This window comes from Lithobates pipiens, unplaced genomic scaffold, assembly GCF_037356315.1.
Source record: "Lithobates pipiens isolate NorthernLeopardFrog02 unplaced genomic scaffold, aLitPip1_a1.2 Scaffold_17, whole genome shotgun sequence".
Taxonomy (NCBI): domain Eukaryota; kingdom Metazoa; phylum Chordata; class Amphibia; order Anura; family Ranidae; genus Lithobates; species Lithobates pipiens.
Genome location: NW_027507755.1, coordinates 5,767,516 through 5,788,811, shown reverse-complemented (window position 1 = coordinate 5,788,811; position 21,296 = coordinate 5,767,516). Strand labels below are relative to the sequence as shown.

Genomic DNA, 21,296 nt, shown 5'->3' with positions numbered 1-21,296 from the left:
CAGTATCTGTCCCTCACTACTTCACAACATCCCACCTGACACAAGAAACACTCTTTACACTCAAAAGTGCATATTTTACAATTCTTCGTACGTATTTTATAGAAGTGTTTTAAAGAAGCCTTTACAAAAGAATGTCTCCAATTTCTCCGCTGTATAACTCTCCCTGGCTTCCATTTTCTCAAAGACCACGTTTCCCTAACTGCCTAACCAGGGGACCTACACAAAATGGCCACCAAACGGAGACACTTAGAGCTGCCTCTGGCGAGTGAATGTTAGAACGATAATGAGAAAGCAAGTGGTTGCTGTGGGAGACTAAGAAGTGCGGTGAAGCATCCTGGGAAGTGTAGTTTTCCTACCATGTACACAGAAGGGACTCTGAGCAGTCTGCAAGGTGAGGAGGGGGATGCAATGTTTTTGTAATATCTCCCCACATAGGACTTTGAATGCAAGGTTTGCATGTGCTAAGCTTTTGTTGGGGATCATAGTGTGTCTGATTAATAATGAGGATTGTAGATGGCACACTCTGTCTGCATCTTATTATTATATAACATGTATCAGGGACAGGCTGTATGGGGCCAGCAGTCTCTTCATGTGCTGACATCTGGTAGAGGAGGAAAACCTGCAAACCTTGTGTCTGTCAGCATTCCCTTTGTACTGCGATCCCTCGGTGTCTCTTTTCTAAATGGCTTTTCATCATTGCCACCCAAGTCATACAGATCTCTGAGGATCAGCTACTAAAATGGTTGCATTCCTCTTCTGTCATTCCTACCTGTAACCAGAAACAATCTATGACCCATCTCTGTCCAACACCAATAAAGGATCATTATAGGTCACATATTGGTTTCCCTCTGGGATGTATTGTTCCTTTCTGTCATTGTTTAAAAAACTGGGCGCATGCACACGCAGTATGAAAATCTGGCATCTAGTACAGGGCTTGCAGCAAGATCTTGCATTTAAAGTGCACCGCATGCAAACATTTACATGCATACAGTATTACAGGTAAATGGCCCTGCTGCTAGGATGCAGGCAGGTTCACAAGGAAGCACCCTTCGTTTCTAGGACACGCACGCCTTCTAGCATCGTCTGTTGCTAGGTCACAAGTGTCTTCTGAAGGTCGACCTCCAGCTATCCCCATTGCTAGAATGGAGGCAACTTTTAAAGGTAGTCTCCTAGCATCCTTAATTGCTATGTGGCAGGCAACTTGTGAAGGAAGCCTTCTGTCATCCTCTGTTGCTAGGTCATCTGTGAATTTTAAGGATGGGAGTAGACGTGGAACAATTATAACTCCACGGAGGCTCCGTCCTTAAGACCTCTTTCACAATACCGATCCGTTCAGGTCCCCTGTCAGTTTTTCAGGCGGGCCTGAACGGATGCTCCATAGAGTTCTATGGAGGGACGGATGTCAGAGGTGACATGTCCGCTGACATCCGACCCGCTCCAATCCAAAAAAGTGTGACGGAGGAAAAACCTACTTTTCCATCCGCCATCGCATCCGGTGACAACGGACTCTGTGGTCCGTCGTCATCCGATCTCCCATAGGGGAGAGCGCTCTGACAGGTCCGTCCCTACGCAGTGTGCAGAGACAGACATGTCATCTTCCTGCTGATCGACGGTGTGATCCCCGCTGAGCAAGCGGATATCCACAGGGTGGATCATCACTGATCCGCCCCACGTGAAAGGACCCTAAATGTTAAAAGAAGCCTCCTAAAGTTCTCCGTTGCTAGGACACAGGGGACTTCTAATGCACCAGAATAAAGGAAAGGGGTGGTCGGCACTCAGGATGACATCCAAAATAGTATTTCTTTATTAAATGTATGTTCAAAGCTGTAAAACAGCCTACGCGTTTCAGATGTTAGTCCTTAGTCATGGCTATGGAATAAGGACTAATGTCTGAAATGCGTAGGCTGTTTTATAGCTTTGTACATGCATTTAAAGAGGAAGTAAAACCCTGATGGGTTTTACTTCCTCTTTGTTCCCCTGCAAAGTAAAAGCATAATGGGCTAGTATGCACAGCTGGTTGAATTGCTTGCTATTTACCTTTTTTGACGCCTATTAGAGCCTATGGTGCCCGAATAGGGGGCCATGGATAGATTCATGCAATGCACAAATCTATCTATTGGTTATAGAGGGGGTGGCTGGAGAGAGGGTGTGGCAGCCGTGCGCCCTTATGAATGCACTGCCACTGGTTGGGGTGAAGCCAGTTATGAATATTAACCAGCTGGGATGCCAGATAGTAGAGGTAGATGTTGGGGGAGGCCAAGCCAGCCAGGTGGGATGGGAGGCATAGTGTTTCCAGTGCAACTCTAGGAGGTCGTCCCTTCCAGAGGAACGCAATACAAATAGAGTCGATACTTTTAAAAATAGATTTGGGAATCCTAGAGTCCTCGGTTGCTAGAATGCAGGAGACTTCTCAAGAATGCTGCCCAGTGCCCTCCATTGTTAGGAAGTAGGTGACTTCTAAAGGAAGCCTTCTAGGGTTCTCTGTTGCTAGGACACTGAAGCAGGGGACTTCTAAAGGATGCCACCCAGTGCCCTCTATTATTAGGACATTGGTGATGTCTTAAAGAAGTCTCTTATCACCTACCGTTGTTAGGACACAGATGACTTCTGAAGAAAGCCTCTGTTGCTAGGACGCAGATGACTTCTGAAGGAAGCCTCTGTTGCTAGGACGCAGATGACTTCTGAAGGAAGCCTCTGTTGCTAGGACGCAGATGACTTCTGAAGGAAGCCCCCTAGCATCCTCTGTTGCTAGAATGCAGGTGACTTCCGAAGGAAACATAAACACATCAATAACACAACTGGTGTAGCTTACAGGGAGGGTGGCACCATCATGTCAAAGATGTATCTCTGCGTTTGTCTAAGGAAAGGCAAAGTAGAAGCACCACATCAAAAATTTAACACAGGGTGAAATTTGCAGTCTTAACCAATTTTTTTGGATGTGTGACTTCTGATGGAAGCCTCCTAGCTGCCCGCTGTTTCTAGGAAGCAGGCAATTTTCAAATAAAGCTGCACAGTGCCCTCCATTGCTAGGATGCAGGCGATGAAAGCCACCTAGCATTATTCTGTTGCTAGGATGCAGGTAACTTCTGAAGGCAGCCTGGTAGCACCCTCTGTTGGTAGGATAAAGACGACTTCTGAAAGAAGCTGCCCAATGCTCTTTGTTGCCATAAGTGATGAAAGCCTCCTAGCATCCTTCTGTTGCTAGAACGCAGGCGACTTTTGAAGGAAGCAGCCTAGCTTCTTCCATTGCTACGTTTTAGGCATTTTTTTAAAGGAAGCAACACTGTGCCCTCTTTTGCTAGGACGCTTGTGATGAAAGCCAATTAGCATCCTTCTATTGTTAGGACACAGACAGCACTTGGACTCCAAAAGAGTACATTTGCGCTGTACACATGTAAATGTTGGCAGAAACATGTGTAGAGTTTAAAATACTGGCTATACCCAAAAGCTCAGACACAGAGTTGTGTTTTATTTTATTTTTTTATCCTTATACACCGTGTGCATGGGCGCATAGAAAACTATACATCTGCATTTAGACACGTTTAAAGAAAAACTAAAAGTTACTGATAAAACTGCTGAGTTTTATCCTCCGCTTTTATTTTTTTTTGTTCTTGTAGCAGCTCCACCCCTGCCACAATTCTCACCAATGTGCAAATGATTTATCCATTTCTCCCACAGCATCCTGAGATATCCCTGTCACACCCATAGGGTACGATGGGGCTCCATGGGACCCTGCAAGGCATCAGGGCTTCCCTCAAGATGGAAGTAAGATACATTTCTAGGGCAGAATCCAAAGAAGTGACTGGTTGCAAGCAGAAAACAAACAAGCAAACATTGTAAGCCTAAAGCCCCATACACACTATCAGATTTGGTGCAGATTTTTGTCTTCAGATTTACCAAAACCATGTAGTAGAAGGGCCTGCCTGATTGCATACAAACAGAAACTCCTAAGGTTTGACCTCATATTATATGGTTTTGGTAAATCTGAAGAAAAAAATCAGCAGAAAATCTGATAGTGTATATGGGGCTTTAAGCTTCGTACACACGATCGGATTTTCCAACGGGAATTGTATGATGACAGGCTGTTGGCAGAAAATCCGACCGTTTATGTGCTCCATCGGACAATTGTTGTTGGATGCCAGGTTTTTAAAATTTTCCGCAGACAAATGTCTGTTATTGGATTTTCCGAGCGTGTGTATGTACACAAGTCCATTGGACAAAAGTCCAAAGTACAAACACGCATGCTCGGAAGCAAGGACTAGCGTTCGTAATGGAGAATTAACATTCATGACGTGGCAAATTATGAAATCTCCAAATGCAGCGCACATTTTCTTCTTCTTTAATGGGATAATAATGAATCTGCTTTGCTGGTGATACTGATGGAGTTTTTGCAAACACATTTTGAAAGGCTTTTTTTTTTCTTCTGATATCAAGAATAATATTATTATGTTTTATTTATTTATTTATTTTTTGGGAAAGTTGCCACAACAACATTATGCCAAGAGTTGGTGAAAGCAGGGGTCATCCGGAGATAATTCCGAAAATCATCCGGATTATTCTCCTGGAGCTCCTGGAGCAACGGCATATGACATAATTGGTCATGATTAATAAAGAAACCAATTTTTGGTCCAAGAAGTCCTCCATCTCCTGTTCCTGGACTGGGTTTGGGTCAAAGCAATAACTCCAATGCCAATAATAAATAACACGTTATCTCCTCCGATTCTGCAACATGGCTGGTTGACGAATGGCCATTCAGAAACAGCCTGAAAAGCGCTAAATAAAAAGCAAGAAATGAAAAGCACAAATCAACACTCCCCAAACTTCTACTAACACAAAATTAGCAGAAGGAGCCCAAAGGGTGGCGCTAAAGAGCTGAAAAACCATGTAGTACGTCACTACATTTGTCTTTGTTGGCTGAAAATTCCTAGCCGCTTGTATGCAAGACAAAATCCAGGCACACGCCTTCGGACAAAAGTCTGAGGTTTTTGTCTGAGGAAAATCCGATCGTGTGTATGAGGCTTAAGACTTACAATATGTGCCACTTGTTCTGTTATTAAAGTTTTTTTACTTTGCTGATCTTCTGTGCACTGACCCCACATTCCATTTCAGGATGGCACCTTCCCCATGCAGGGTCCTATGGAGCCACCCTTGCATGCACACTCCTGGGGAGGACTACAGGATGCAGAGCTTTCACATGAATAATGCATTTAAATTCCAGACACACATCTGCCGTGGTGCTCTGCAAGATGGGACATATTCTCTTTTGTATCTACCCCCTCCCTTTTACAAAAATGGGAAGTGGGAGGGGAATGTATTATAATTTGTACCTTATGGTGCTGCAAGGCAGCACTTCCTACAATGTGGCCTAAGATGGACCCCACTGCCTCCTGGCATTGCTACGTCACAATATCCCAGAAGGCTGCTGTTGAGCTCCATCCAGGATGAAAGGCATTGCCAACTAATGCATAACCACCCCAAATGTATTTCACTTCTGGGTGGTGCATAATCCTAGATTAAGCTTCACCTGGGAGTGAAACATGTTGGGTTGATTGTGCCTGGTGGATTTGTCTGTGCATCGGCGTGTTTCAATAAACCTATCCTTGGCTTTTATGGGGAATTTTATTGCATTCAAGTGTAAATGTAAGATCTGAGGTCTTCTTGACCCCAGATCTCACATTTAAAGCGGGATTCCACCCTAAAGTGGAACCTCCGCTGATCGGAACCCCCCCCTCCGGTGTCACAATTGACACCTTTCAGGGGGGTGGAGATACCTGTAAAAGACAGGTATTTTCACCCACTTCCGGGCATAGACTCCCACGGGAGTCTATGCCCTTTCCTGCCCTGCCGCGCTGTCTGCTGGGACACACACAGGTCCCAGTGACTGCGCGGAGATTTCCTATTGCGCGGCTCGCGCATGCGCAGTAGGGAACCGGGAAGTGAAGCCGATTCGCTTTACTTCCTGATTCCCTCACCTCGAATGGCGGCGGCAGCAGCCGAGGCCCGAGCGGTCGATCGGCCTCGGCTGCCGGCATCGCTGGAACCCGGGACAGGTGAGTGTCCATTTATTAAAAGTCAGCAGCTGTAGTATTTATAGCTGCTGGCTTTTAATATTTTTTTTTTTGGGCGGAATCCCTCTTTAAGAGGTCCTGTCATGCTTTTTTTGTTTACATTCCTTGCAATAGGAATAAAAGTGATCCAAATTTTTTTTTAAAAGGACAGTGTGAAAATTAAAAATTGAAATAAATAAGAATTTTTTTTTTTTTTTTAAAGCGCCCAGTACCACCGAGGTAACGCGCAGAAGTGAACGCATACATAAGCCACGCCTTCATATGAAAACGATGTTCAAATCACACATGTGAGGTATCACCGCGATCGTCAGTGTGAGAGCAATCATTTTAGTCCTATAACTCCTCTGTAACTCAAAACTGGTCACCTATAGAGATTTTTAAGGGTCAAAATTTGTCACCATTTCACGAGCAGGCGCTATTTTGAAGCATGACATGTTGGGTATCAATTTACTCAGCGTAACATTATCTTTCACAGTATAAAAACAAATTGGGCTAACTTTACTGTTGTCTTTTTATTCAAAAAGTGTATTTTTTCCAAACAAATTGCACTTGTATGCGCTTGTATAAGTTTAATTTATTCTTATTTATTTTAATTTATTCTCTATGGTGTCTGAAAATAAATAGATATATGTATGTGTGTGTGTGTGTGTGTGTGTGTGTGTGTCTATATATATATATATATATATATATATATATATATATGTATGTATGTATGTATGTTTGGCGGTTCTAAGTAATTTTCTAGCAAAAAAATATACATATATATATATTTTAACTTGTAAACACCAAGTCTGAAAAATAGACTCGGTCCTTAACTAGATATAATACTGTGTCTTCCTTACTCTGGCTGCCTGGGGTGAGAAGGGGCAGGATAATGAAATGGCTAAGGGATAGAAAGACAAGAAAGAGCAGAGAAGGAATATAAGAAAAGCACATCAACAGGCAAACAAGACATGAACTTCACTGGAGAAGGATCAATTCTTCTTTTGTATGCCTGAAAGGGGGTCACAGAGATGACTTTCCAGAACAAAGGTTGTTCCTGTGACCTTAGGAAGTCTTTGTACTCCATACTAGAGTAGAAAATTAATAGAACTAGACCAGCGGTCTCCAAACTGCGGCCCAAGGGCCTGTGGCCCTTTGCTTGCTTTTTTCTGGCCCTATTCCTTCCACTGATACGAGACACTATTCTGCCACCTGATACCAACAATGGGGCACCGTTTCTCTCGCTGACACAAAAAATGGGCACTATTCCTCCCTATGATACCAGCACTGGGGCACTATCCCCCCCCCCCAATACCAAATGGGGCTATGCTTACTCCTATTATTGCCAGGAAGATTTCCACTCCCGCTGGCCAAAGTTCAGGCCCTGCTAGAGTGAAGGACAATAAACCAGCCCTTTTTTTAGAATGTTTGGAGACCCCTGAATTGGACCATCCAAATTGTCCCATAGATATATGGAATTCCTCTGTAGAGTTTTGCTAATTCCAATGCTATACTGGTTACGATACCACGTGATAGTGGTGGATTACATGTAATGTCTTTCTTTTAACTTCATTATTATAGGATTTGGAGCTTCTGGTCCCTGAGATTTTTAAAGTAGTATTAAACCCTCTGTGTTATTTTTATTTTTTTTATATATCACCCTGAGCACAATAACATAAACTTTCCCCAATAAAATATTTGTTAAAATTTTCCCATCACTTGCAGTTTGCCACGTTCAGTGTGCTTCACGTGCTTCCCTGAACTTCCAGTCTTGTACGGGAATGAGTGGACCTAGCAGCCTCCAGTCAGTCTGTGAGCTTGGAGGAGGAAGGAGGGGTGAGGAGTATAAACGTACCTTTCCTTCTTAGGCTATTGGGCTGTGTGCTTCTATTGATGCACAACAGGAAACCTAGGGCAGTGGTCATGGCACCAGCTTAAAGCGTTTGTAACCCTAGGAAAAAAATAAAAATTGGATCTTGTTCCTTTGAAGCCCTTTCATATTTAGCCATTGGTGCATCACTTTGCCGTCGTTTTAGCGGCACTGTTTGGCCATAAGCATTGGTTTTTAACCCCCGCTAATGGCCAAAGATAGGGTTAAATGTGCACAAAAAGCACCGCTGCAAAAACGATTTGCAGGTGCTTCGGCAGCGGTGCCCATTCATTTCAATGGACAGGGCGGGGGAGGAGCTCCTCCACCGCTCCAAAGATGCTGTTTGCAGGACTTTTTCTAACGTCCTGCAAGCACACTGCTCCAGTAGGAAGGCACTTCTACTGCAGCTGCAGGGGAGGAATATTTCAGGTGCTATTTTTAGGCCTTTAGCATTGTGAAAAGGGTCTAAAAGCATGTTATACAGCACAGTGCTTGTGCTGTGCAATTTGGCCCCACTGTACCACCGGAAAAACCTGGCTGATCCTGCCCGGTTCTGCCCTCCCCCTGTAAACTGACCACATTTTATCATGGCTGCTGAGCCCTGATACCATGGTCACCTTACGCACCTCCGTCATCCACAGCTCTTCTCTGTCCTCTCTCCTTGCCTGTCAGCTCTTACCAGTGCCCGCCCCTCCCCTCCTGCTGCTGAAATAACTGTGTAAAGTGCACACAATCCCCTCTGTTAGAAAACCTCCTATGCTGCCGTGTATATTCTTTGTAAAAAAATAAATAAATATGCCCATTACTGCCTTTTCATTTCATTTCAGTGCGCCACTTGGCGCCCACTTGACTCCTTACTGCTCTCCTCCCCGGCTGACGTCTTGGCTCTATCCTCCTCTCCTCCCTTCCTCCCGACTGATGTCAGTGGGGGATTCTTGGCTTCTCTCGCTGTAGCTGTCAGATCAGGAGAAGGAGCAGGAGTCAGTCATCTGTGCGCCCAGTGGCACTGTGAAATAAGGTAGAAATGGGCATATTTTTTACAAAGCCTAGACGCTGGAGCATAGGACGTTCTCTATCCAAGGGGATTGTGTGTGCTTTACAAAGTGGCTTTACAACCACTTTAAACTGGAACATACTAAACAAATGATTAAATCAGCTGCTGAAAGTTGTTCTAAAGCCAGGACAGTCTTTACCTTAATGCATTCCCTGCATTAAGAGCTATTAAGAGGTAAACAATGTCCAGTTATTTCATAACACCAAGCCCCCCCCGCTCTCCGATACTTACCTGAGTCCTCCCTCGATCCAGTGGTGTATGGTCTGCCCATCTCTAGCGGCTCTCTCCTCGCTCCACATTGACAGGGCTGAGAGGCAGGAGCCATTGGCTCCTGCTGTCAATCAAATCCTATGAACAGGGAGGGGCCAAGCCACACTGCATATGTCCGAAGCAAGCCCACACATGCAGCCAAGAGCGGGGGGCCTCAGAAAAGGAGGTTCAGGGCTGCTCTGTGCAATAACCTTGCACAGAGCAGGTAAGTATAATATGATTGTTATTTTAACAAAAATATATATTAGCCTTTACAATCACTTTAAAAAACTGAGGGTTTATTATTACTTGAATAATGTAGGCTTGTTTGCTCCTGTTTAATCAGGCAGTATTGTATTTTTCAACCACTTGTTTGAACAAGAGTAAATTCACAGGGCCCAAAACTGCATTTTAATAATGATAAAGATAATCAGTTAAGGATGTAGTATATGGTTATGTGCTGACATCTAGAGGGTGGCATTGTTCCTACATACAATGGGAACATGGAGAAAGAACGTAGCCACTCTCTAAGGCCGCGTACACACGCGGGGACTGTTCGCCCAACTTTGTCCGCTGAACAGTGTTTCGGCGGACAGTCCGCTCGTGTGTGGGCTTTCAGCAGACAGTTTCAGCAAACAGTCCGCTGAACAAGGTTTTTCGGAAATTCCGAAAAACTGTCCGCTGAAACTTTGTTTCAGCGAACAGTCCCCTTGTGTGTAGGCTTGTTCGTCAAACTAAGTTCCGCGCATGCTCAGAAAGGATTTACACGCCGAAGGTTGCATTGCAGTGTATAGGACGTCGTTTTCTAGTCCCGTCGTACGTGCCGTTCACGTCATCGCGCACGGTTTCAGCAAACTGTTCGTTCGTCGTGTGTGGCCATGTCCGTCCATGCTAATTTTGAGCGGACTGTTTGCTGAAACTGTTTGACGGACAAAGTTGGGCGAACAGTCCCCGCGTGTGTACGCGGCCTAACAGTTGCTGCTTACTGTCCAGCACTGTTTAGTGGCTCTTGTTGTGTGTAAGGCCCCTTTCACACTTGTGCGACCTGAAAGTCGTACAATTTTTGCGGCAATTGTTTTTGCAGCGATTTGAAGCAATGGCTGTAATCTTGAGGTCTATGGACCTGAAGTCGCATCAAAATCAGACCAAAGTAGTGCAGGGACTACTTTGAAGTTGCACTGATATGATAGGGCCTGCAAATATTTGTTAAATTTACAGTGTAGCCCTCAAACTGAACAGTTTGGAGACCCCTGCTGTATATTTGTTAGTCACACCTTATAATCCAACTGTACAGTCCCAAATGCATTTACAGATGACTGTTTTGTCGTGCAAAATTAAGCAGTTTGTTCAATTTATGTCCAGTCAAGGTAAACCTACACACTACATCAGTGTTTCTCAACTCCAATCCTCAAGGCGCCCCAACAGGTCATATTTTCAGGCTTACCATTATTTTGCACAGGTGATTTGACCAGTTTCACTGCCTTAGTAATTACCACAGCCGTTTCACCTGAGGGAAATCCTGAAAACATGACCTGTTGGGGCTCCTTGAGGACATTGCACTACATCACTCTGTACACCTTTAGATTGCAAAGTGTGGGGCCAGCTTCCAAGTAGAAACATATTAAAAATTCTCGTTTTGCTGTGGCTTTCAGATGACTAGTTTTCAGGAGGACACTTCCATCTCCATCCAGGACAAGATCACAGAGAGTCCAGAGGACGACCTCGAAGCCCAAGAGAAACTCGATCACTTTCCTGATGACTTCAATCAGCTGGAACTTCTGGAAACCCACAGACATTTGATTCCAACTGGAACCCAGAGCCAGTGGCCTGGAGAGTCTGATGACGATGATGAGGAGAAGTCTGAGGAATGGTACGAGACGCAGGAGGCCCAGCTACAGCATAGTCCTAGAGATTTGCTGCTGTTCGCTGCAGAAAATAACAGGGTATGAAAAAATGTTCACATTTGTCGTTTCTTAAATGTATAACACACTTTTGTATCTCTCCCTGCACGAAGTATATGTTTTGCTATTTTATTTTTGGCCACGTTAAAATGGAGCTAACTCTGAACCAGGCATGTACTGGCCATTGGGACTACAGGGAGTTTCCCGGTGGGCCGATGGCTCAGTGGGCCGGTCAGGTGCAGTCCTGGAGCCGCTCCTCTCCAACAGTGAGTGATCGCGATTTCATTTCTGTTAGGTGGAGCCCTGCTCTGAACCCACAGTTAGCTCCAGTATTGTACATGCAAAGCCTCCCCAGAAATAGTTGTGTGACCCCAATACACATTACTCTGCCTGTGGATACTGCTCTCCAATTGAGAACAGTGGCAAGGCGGCCATGCTGGTCATCATGGTTCCTTCTGCCTGAAAACCAGCCAAATCACTATGGAGATCTCCCTTGGGGGCTTTATACTGTCATTTTATGATGTGCTTTCCCCTACCTGATTGCGACATTGAAGAAATGTGAGTCTACAGCACCCTTAGTTTCTATTCTTTACAGTTGGTGGAAAGTGTAGATGAAAACTTGACCTGCAGCACCATCTTTCTTCCTTGTGGTAGCACTAATTAAATCCACAAGACAGTTCTTGGTCTCACTTGTCTTTGGGGAAACCTATACCAAGTGTTTTTTTTCTTACATAGTCATCCTCCCAGTCCACAACATGTTTCCAAAATTGCTATGAGGCTCTTATTCCCTGCAAGTAAAATAAGTTGGCAAATCCATACAAATATGTTCACAATACTGATAGCTTTGCGTAAACAGTACTTAAACCTCTAAAATAGTGGAATAAATAATGGCGCTAAAATGAAACTACTAGTAAACCAGCAAAATTTTGAAGAATAATATACAATAATTAAATTGTAAATATACTAGCGATATCAACAAATATTGGTGACACCTAAGTGATCAGTGACTAAATGAATATAAAAATATATTTCATAACACATTGCAAAAAAGGGTGCTGATAAATAGTCCATAAAACTGTGCGGTGTGGCTATACGGCAAGCATCTGAAGCGTGACGGAGGACGTTGTGACACGCTGCATCGGATAGTGGAAGCTTGGGGTGAGGAGTGGGTGAGACTAGTAATAGCTACCGCACTACCCTGGGTCCGCCGCGACCGATTTGTAGATCGATTCACCAGTACATGGATTTTCTTGTTGTGATAACCTTTGGCTTGTTTTAAATTTGACACATGTGAGTGCAATGGTGTGGGATTTTTTTCAATTTTTAATAAATTGGTTTGTACTATATCACACTATTGGAGGATTTTTTTCATTTTTATGTGGAACAATCATTTCTTGACGAAAAAAGGAATTGTGCCATACACGCTTGGAGTTTGGAAATCAATTTTAACCCCTATATGTGTTGGTTGAGGCAAGTTGTGCCAATTAATCGATTACTATTTTCATAATCGATTAATCGTCCAGTAACATATTGGGGTTAAAAAAAAAACTAAAATGAGCCCTTTATAGTACAAAAATATAATCACTACTGTAAATATTACTTTCACTGTTCTACAGTAAAAAAATGAACCCCTTCCAGTAATTATATGCTTTTTTTTGTACTTTTATAAAGGGCTAATTTTAGTCTTTTTAACCCCATTATGTTACTAAACGTCTTGGCCTGGTTCACATCTATATGTTTATTGGTGCTTTTTGAAGAAACAAGTTTATTTACATGGTTTCCTATGGGACACGTTCATATCTGTGCTTTTTTCAGCCGCTGCATATTTGGAAAGGGTCAGGGACTTTTAACGCAAAACGGTGCTTTTTTGGTTCAATATACTTCAATGGAGAAGCTGCAGAAAAGAATGTAATGCATTTTTGCAGCAATTTGTGTTTTTAAAGCGGGGTTCCACCCTAAAGTGGAACTTCCGCTGATCGGAACCCTGCCCCCCTCCAGTGTCAAAATTGGCACCTTTCAGGGGGGAGGGGGGTGCAGATACCTGTCAAAGACAGGTATTTACACCCACTTCCGGGCATAGACTCCCACGGGAGTATATGCCTCTTCCTGTCCCTGCGCGCTGTCTGCTGGGACACATACCGGTCCCAGAGACAGCGCAGACAATTCCTATTGCGCTGCACGACTCGCGCATGCGCAGTAGGGAACCAGGAAGTGAAGCCGCTTCGCTTCACTTCCTGATTCCCTCACCTAGAATGGTGGCGGCAGCAGCCGAGAGCCAAGCGATCGATCGGCCTCGGCTGCCGGCTTCGCTGGACCCCGGGACAGGTGAGTGTCCATTTATTAAAAGTCAGCAGCTGCAGTATTTGTAGCTGCTGGCTTTTAATATTTTTTTCCGCAGTGCAGTCCCGCTTTAAATCTGCTCAAAAAAAATCCAAAAAAACACAAATTGCAGTAAAATCACATGCGCAAAAATCAAACAGCACTGCAGAAACAGATCAAAAGCAAAAACTGCATAGGTGTGTACCGAGCCTTATGCTGGCCTCACGGATCAATTTTCAAGTGAGAATATTCAGATGAAAAATCTTTGTACATTCGCTGAATGAAAGAATTTTTTTGAAATTTTTACTTAATTTCTGAACAAAAAACACGTGCACTGTCTGAAAATTCCTTTGACCGAGAAGTTTTCTATGATTTCCAAATTTTCCTATCACTGTGGTTGAAAATGAACGTCAATTTGACCCACTTTTTTTTTTTTTTTTTTAAGGTTATTAACCGATTAATCAAAACAATAATCGGCCAACTAATCGATTATGAAAATAATCGTTAGTTGCAGCCCTATTTGATTTTACACCATTCATCAGATTATTTAGAGTTTTATGGACTATTTATCAGTACTCTAGCAATAGAGACTGAAATATTTCACACTTGTCACAGAGTGTTTTTTGGAAATGTGTTATGAAATATATGTTTATATTCATTTATTAATATTTTTTTCACTGACCAATATTTGTTGATATAACTAGTAATTTAACATTTTAATTATTGTGTATTATTTTTCAAAATTTTGCTGGTTTACATTTTAACGCCATTATTTATTCCACTATTTTATTCCACTATTTTAAGTACTGTTTACACATTTGTTCTATTTAAGTGGCAGCTGTAGTTTTTTTTTTTTTTATACATATAATTTTTTGCACTTATCCAAGAGCGCAGTGGTGGTAACACAGGTGTGAGGGCAGTATACTCGTGGACCATCAGTTTTGTAATACTGATAGCTTGTCTAGCACAAAATGTACAAGATAATTTTGTTGTTTAGAGCACAGATGGTACTCTGAGGGGGGCAAGTCCAGGTGACTACAGAAGGTGATCAAACTATTTAAACTGAAACTCATGGATGGCAACTTTGGTAGCTACTGAGGAACACCCATTTGGTCAATGATGTTTATAATTGTCTTTTGAATTCTGAGAACATTTTCCCAGTTTGCTGGTATATTCTGCCACAGTGGTGTTTTGGACTCTCCCAATATATCACAACCTCCTCCACATCTAAGAAAATGGTTGTAAAATAATGCACCTAGGAAAGGATAATCCCTTGAGAGAGTACAATATTGGGGGCACAGTGTTGGCCAGCACTACAGAGGAAAAAGATTTGGGGGTACTTATTTCAGACGATTGCAAAATGAGTAGACACTGTGTCCAGGCAGTGGGAAAAACGAATAGAATTAAAGAATGCATCACCAGCAGGAGGAAGGAGGTCCTGATTCCCCTATATAGATCCTTAGTGAGACCTCATTTAGAATACTTTGTCCAGTTCTGGAGACCTCACTTACACAAAGGAGCTCTGAAGTTCTGGCACAATACGCCAGATCTCCAGAGCGCATGCATCGCTGACGTCAGCGCCTGCATGCAGGGTGAAAATCTCCATGCAGCTACAATGGAATGGTTTAGATGAAAGCTTATTCCTTAGTCCGCCGTACTTTTGAAATGAACGGACTCGCCCACACACACGGAGGAAAGTCCGCTCATTTTGAGCACGTCTCCAGGTAACTGGGACCAGCGAAGGAGGCGTCGTTGGCCCCGTCACCTATTATGGACATAAAGGGGAATGCCTACGCCGAAAAAACGGAGTTGGGGTCCCCTCCTAGGTCCATATAAGACCCTTATCCGAGCATGCTACCCGGCCGGCCAGGAAAGAGGGTGGGGACGAGCGAGCGCCCACCCCCCCTACCGTGCGGCCCCCCCACCCCAAAGCACCTTGTCCCCATGTCGATGAGGACAAGGGCCTCTTCCCGACAATCCTGGCCGTTGGTTGTCGGGGGGTCTGTGGGCGGGGGGCGATGGGTAGGGGTACATTGTACCCCATAATCATTCACATAGGGTGGGGGCCGGGATCCGGGGGCCCCCTTATTAAAAGGGGCTCACGAATTCCGATAAGTCCCCCGCCCACAGACCCCCTGACAACCAACGGCCAGGGTTGTCGGGAAGAGGCTCTTGTCCTCATCGACATGGGGACAAGGTGCTTTGTGGTGGGGAGTCCGCGCGCCCTTCCCCAAGGCACCCCCCCATGTTGAGGGCACGCGGCCTGGTACGGCTCAGGAGGGGGGTCACTCGCTCGTCCCCACCCCCTTTCCTGGCCCAGCGTGCTCGGATAAGGGTCTGATATGAACCTGGGGGGGACCCCCACGCCGTTTGTTCGGCATAGGCATTCCCCTTTAAGTCCATACCAGGTGACGGGGCCAGCGACGCTTCCTTTGCCGGTCCTGGCTACCTGGAGCTGCGCTCAAAATAAGCGGACTTTTCTCTGGGCGGGAAAAGTCCGTTCATTTCAAAAGTACGGCGGACTGGCACACACACGGCCGTACTGTCCGCCGAAATGCGAGTCCGGCGGGCAGATTGGTGTGCAAAACTCCAATCTTAGTCCGCTGGACTTTTTGGTAAAAAAAAGTCAGCCGGAGCCTACACACGGGCGGATTGGACTTTTCCCCAGATTGTTTGATCGCGTGTATGCGGCATTAGAATGGCCCAGTCAAAGTCCAGACCTAAATCCAATTGAGAATCTGTGGCAAGACTTGAAAATTGCTGATCACAGACGCTCTCCATCCAATCTAACAGAGCTTGACTTATTTCGCAAAGATGAATGGGCAAAAATGTCACTCTCTAGATGTGCAAAGCTGGTAGAGACATCCCCAAAAAGACTTGTAGCTGTAATTGTAGTGAAAGGCGGTTCTACAAAGTATTGGCTCAGGGGGGCTGAATACAAATGCACGCTACACTTTTCACATATTTATTTGTAAAAAAATAAATTAAAAAGCATTTATCGTTTTCCTTCCACTTCACAATTATGTGCCACGTTGTGTTGGTAACAGCATATCTAACTGAAGTAACGGCATGGCATGCCACTGTTTCAGTGCGCGTGTGCCAATCACTTCGGCACATGCAGACACAGGGGAATATCTCCTAAACAGTACATGTTTAGGAGATATCCAGGGTAGCTACAGGTAAGCCTTAAAGAGGAAGTAAACCCCTTCAAACCACTTTGACCTACAGGTAAGCCTAGATTAAGGCTTACCTGTAGGTCCAAGCAATATCTCCTAAACCTATATGGTTTAGGAGATATTTGCCCGAAAATGGGCACCGCTGTCTACGGCGCATGCGCCGTAGACAGCGGCGCGCAGGCGCACTAAATGCGTCAAGTCCAAGAATGGATTTGCCTAATTTGTCGACTCCCGTGCGCATGCGCGGGAGTGACGTCATCGCGGCTTCGCCGCTGTCATTGGTCGGAGCTGCGAGACGCCACCAGCAAGATGGATGCGGCGGACTACAGGGATCAGCGGCGACTTCGCTGGCTCCTCTGTCAGGTAAGTGACACATAATGAGCTACTATGCGATGCATAGTAGTCCATTATGCTTTACCTTTGCAGGGAAAAAAAGAGGAAGTAAACCCATCAGGGTTTACTTCCTCTTTAATATAGGCTTACCTGTAGCATAAATTTATAAAAATGGGTTTATAACCACTTTAAGCCCACTTACTGCATCAAAGTCCCCCATTATCAATGGTTTAGAGAAGCGGGATCTTTCATTCTATGGATAGCGTAGGACCCATTGATAATGGGGTAAGTGGGCTTAAGCATTATATAGCCATATGGTGTGACTAAATCCCCATTTTTTTTTTTGAAAATGTTCAGGTGTTTTAAATAGCCAGGTAAATGTGTGTGTTGTTTTATTTGTATGGTCTTATGGCTGCACCATCTTTAACCGCTTCGCGCCCGCCCTATAGCCGAAATACGGCTGCAGAGCGGACGCTAACTGCCGGGAGGCCGTTCCTGAACGGCCTCCTGTTTACTTCCGCAATGCGCACTCCCTCGAGCGCGCATCGGGGAAGTTCCGTGCTGGCCGTGTCCCTCGGACACAGCCAGTCACAGATCGCTGTAAACGGCCAATCACAGCGGCCGTTTACAGCGCGATCGGTGTGTCCATATGTAAACATATGAGATCATCTCTCAGCGCCGCTCTCCCTCCTCACACAGACAGCGCGTGAGAAGGGAGAGATCAACGGCTGCAGCGGCCGTAAGTAAAAAAAAAAGGGAAAAAAAGTGCCATCCTCCCCCAGTGCCATCCGTCCCAGTGCCATCCTCGCCCAGTGCCATCCTCCCTAGTGCCACCTGTTAGTGTTATCTGTTCCCAGTGCCACCTGTTAGTGCCATCTGTCATCAGTGCCACATATTAGTGCCATCTGTCATCAGTGCCACGTATCAATGCCATTTGTCATCAGTGCCACCTGTCAGTGTCACGTGCCATCTGTTGTCAGTGTCACGTGTAATCAAGGCCACTTATCAGTGCCATCTGTCATCAGTGTCACGCGTCATCGGTGCCATGTATTAGTGCCATCTGTCATCAGTGCCACGTGTCATCAGTGCCACATATTAGTGCCATCTGTCATCAGTGCCATGTGTCATCAGTGTCACGTATCAGTGCCATCTGTCATCAGTGATAGGTAGTCAACAAGTTAGATGTGTAATTTATGCTCCTAGAACATGTGACGGTGCTCCCTGCATGTTGGGCCTCTCTATGTGGCCAGGCTGTGAAAAAGTCCCACACATGTGGTATCGTAATACTCAGGAGGAGTAGCAGAATTTTTTTGGGGGTGTCATTTGTGGTATACACATGCCACGTGAGAGAATTAACCTATTACAATGACAATTTTGTGGAAAAAAATAAAAAATAAATAAAATCTTAATTTTGCAAAGAATTGTGGGAAAAAATGACAACATCAAAAAGCTCACCATGCCTCTTACTAAATACCTTGGAATGTCTACTTTCCAAAAAGGGGTCATTTGGGGGGTATTTGTACTTTCCAGACTTGTTCGGGTCGCAAGAAGTGAGATAGTCCACCAGTACATCAGATGTGATCAATTTTGTGCCATTCGCACCACAGCTTGTAGACTCTCTAACTTTCTCAAAGATCAAATAATATCCACTAATTTGGGTTATTTTTACCAAAGACATGTAGCAGTATAAATAGCGGCCAAAATTTATGACAAAAAATTAATAATTTGCGCCCTGAGCAGGGATTGTTGATATGAAAATGAATGTCTATGGGTTTTTTCCCTATCGACATTAGTTGGCCTATTATTGTCTGGCCCCCCCATCCATTGTTTTGACTCTTTCTTACCCTATGCATGTAGGAACCAGGGGACAATCTTGAGTCTGTACCGATTTATTTACTCTTACAATGCTTAGGTAACAGCGTATATGATTATCTTTTGTCGCTATTTCTGTTGTAAATTGTTCTGTCTATTTTATTGTACCCTGTCTGACTCTTCAATAAAAAATTTGAAAAGAAAAAATTTATAATTTGCATAATTTTGTCACAGAAACAAAGAAATATGCAGGGTTTTTTTTCAAAATTTTCGGTCTTTTTTCATTTATAGCGCAAAAAATAAAAATCCAAAAGGTGATTAAATACCAGCAAAAGAAAGCTCTATTTGTGGGAAAAAAAGGACAAAAAAATGATTTGGGTACAGTGTTGCATGACTGAGTAATTGTCATTCAAAGTGTGAGAGCACCGAAAGCTGAAAATTGGTCTGGGCAGGAGGGGTGTTTAAGTGCCTAGTAGGCAAGTGGTTAATGCATCTTTTAGGGTGTGCCCCCCAAATATTTGTGTTAATCTATCACATTAAATCCCAATAAAATACATTTAAGTTGGTTGTAACATGACAAAATGTGGAAAATGTCGATGGGTGTCAATATTTTTTTCAATGCACTGTAAATGAAGCTATTTGTAGATAAATGTAATATGCCCTGAAGAGAGGGTTTCATAAAGGTACAAGCAACCTAGAGATGTGTGCTATATACAGGTGAAATTGGACCTGTGTTGATGGGCCACAGTGGGCAAGCGCAGCGTACTTTTCACATCTGTTTGAGATGCTTCAGAAATGAATGACAATTCATGCAATTACAAAGCATAAAGGGGCTTTTTGCCCTCCCGTAGAGGTCTATGGGGGGGAGAAGTAGTCCTAAAGCAAACAAATGCCTGTTGACACTGGCCCCTTTAATTTGATGAAGTTTATGAGTCAGTTAGATCCCTTATTATAGTTCTAGGTAGAGATCCTCTTGATTCATTTGCCATCAGTATAGATAACTATATAGAAAATGAATTGAAAATCAGATCTGCCGTTTGTTAAAAATCCAGGTTTTTCCACGACTTGCATGTCTCTTATTCATATATGTTAATTCTGTTCTCTAGTTGGGAACCGTCCAGAGAGTTCTTGCAACACACCCAGATTTTGTGAATGTAACTGATGAAGATCTCTATACACCGCTGCACAGAGCCTCCTACAACGGTCACCTAGATGTAGTACGGGAGCTGATTTTGAAGGGGGCAAACATACATGCTGTCACACTAGATGGATGGACCCCACTGCACAGCGCCTGCAAATGGAACAACACCGCTATTGCATCTTTCCTACTCCAGCATGGAGCGGATATCAATGCACAAACTGAAGGTTCCCTTACCCCTTTACACCTGGCCGCAGCCAACAGAGATAGCCGCCAGATCCTGGAGCTTCTTCTCATGAACCGTTACCTCAACCCTCATCTGACTAACAAAGTGGGAGAAACTGCTCAGGAGATTGCCCGGCGGACCGACGTGTTTCATTACCTCTTTGAAATGACAGAATATTGGACTTAATCTTTCTTTGGATCGTATTTGGTGATATTTATATTTCAACTGATGATAAGTTTGGTGAAAATTGTAAATATTTGTGTATTCATTGAAGGGATTTTCCCCACATTTTTATGTGTGCATTGTTTTCCCTGCCAAAAGTTTTGTCAGTGTGCCAAGTCAGAGCTGATCCTGCCAGACAGCACAGAATAGTTAAAGTGGAATTCCACCCAAAAAAAAACAAAAAAAACTGTAATTTCTATGTATTAAAAAAATAAAATAAAACATTTGGAGAATTTTTTTTTTTACTTACTTCTAAATGCCTGTTGCTAGGGGATCCCTCATAGTCTGCCTCCTTCAGTCCTCCTCCTCCTGGGCTCTTGATGTCACTTCCCTCAGCACAGGAAGGGATCTCATCTCTCCCCCCTCTCTTGTCAATCATCTGGGACATGTCACAGGTCCCAGATGACTGCGGGCCCAATCGCGGCGTGTGGCGCCGCTCACCGCTGCGTAGTGGGTCCCCGGCTGTGAAGCCAGAGCCGGGCACCCACAGTTACTATGCCGGCGCCGCTGAGCGGAGGGGGAGACGAGTGGGGCTTCGATCCCCCGAATTGCTGGACCCTGGGACAGCTAAGTGTCCGATTATTAAAAGTCAGCAGCTGCAGTATTTGTAGCTGCTGACTTTTAATTTTATGTTTCTAAGCGGAACACCGCTTTAAGTTAAAGTGCTCCTGCGGCTGTCAAAGTCAGTTAACCAAACGGGAGAGAGGGCCCGGGTCCGGAACCCGTGCCTGAATGGACACACAGAGCTGTGACACGGCTCAGGTGTCCCTATAGCAATCTGCTTGCTGTGGGGGCACTGGACAGGAAGGAGGGGCCAGAAGCGGAGAAGAGAGACCCGGGAAGCAGGCAAGTTACATAAAAAATGCACAAAAAAACAACAAAAGTTCCAATGTGAATAGTTCTTGGTTTAGCAGGTGACTTTCGTGCTCCCCCTCTTAGTTCCCCA

General features: G+C 44.3%; 1 protein-coding gene across 2 annotated transcripts; it reads left to right on the top strand.

The window, feature by feature from the left end:
• Positions 1–271: 271 nt before the first annotated feature.
• Positions 272–20,583, top strand: ANKRD49 (ankyrin repeat domain 49). 2 transcript variants are annotated; one of them, XM_077484965.1, is made up of 3 exons: positions 272–391; positions 10,876–11,166; positions 19,871–20,583. In XM_077484965.1, the coding sequence occupies exons 2-3, from the start codon at positions 10,876–10,878 to the stop codon at positions 20,312–20,314; spliced, it is 735 nt and encodes a 244-aa protein (XP_077341091.1). In that variant the 5' UTR covers positions 272–391; the 3' UTR covers positions 20,315–20,583. The 2 variants fall into 2 exon arrangements, with proteins under 2 accessions (XP_077341091.1, XP_077341090.1); XM_077484964.1 differs by lacking the exon at positions 272–391 and adding an exon at positions 3,700–3,765.
• Positions 20,584–21,296: the final 713 nt, after the last annotated feature.

Excerpts from the sequence above, each read along its gene's own strand:
- ANKRD49 (XM_077484964.1), top strand. The coding sequence starts at position 3,715 with ATGGGGCTCCATGGGACCCTGCAAGGCATCAGGGCTTCCCTCAAGATG. Across the intron at positions 3,766-10,875 it reads GGGCTTCCCTCAAGATGGAA|ATGACTAGTTTTCAGGAGGA; the intron begins GTAAGATACATT and ends TGTGGCTTTCAG. Across the intron at positions 11,167-19,870 it reads TCGCTGCAGAAAATAACAGG|TTGGGAACCGTCCAGAGAGT; the intron begins GTATGAAAAAAT and ends TCTGTTCTCTAG.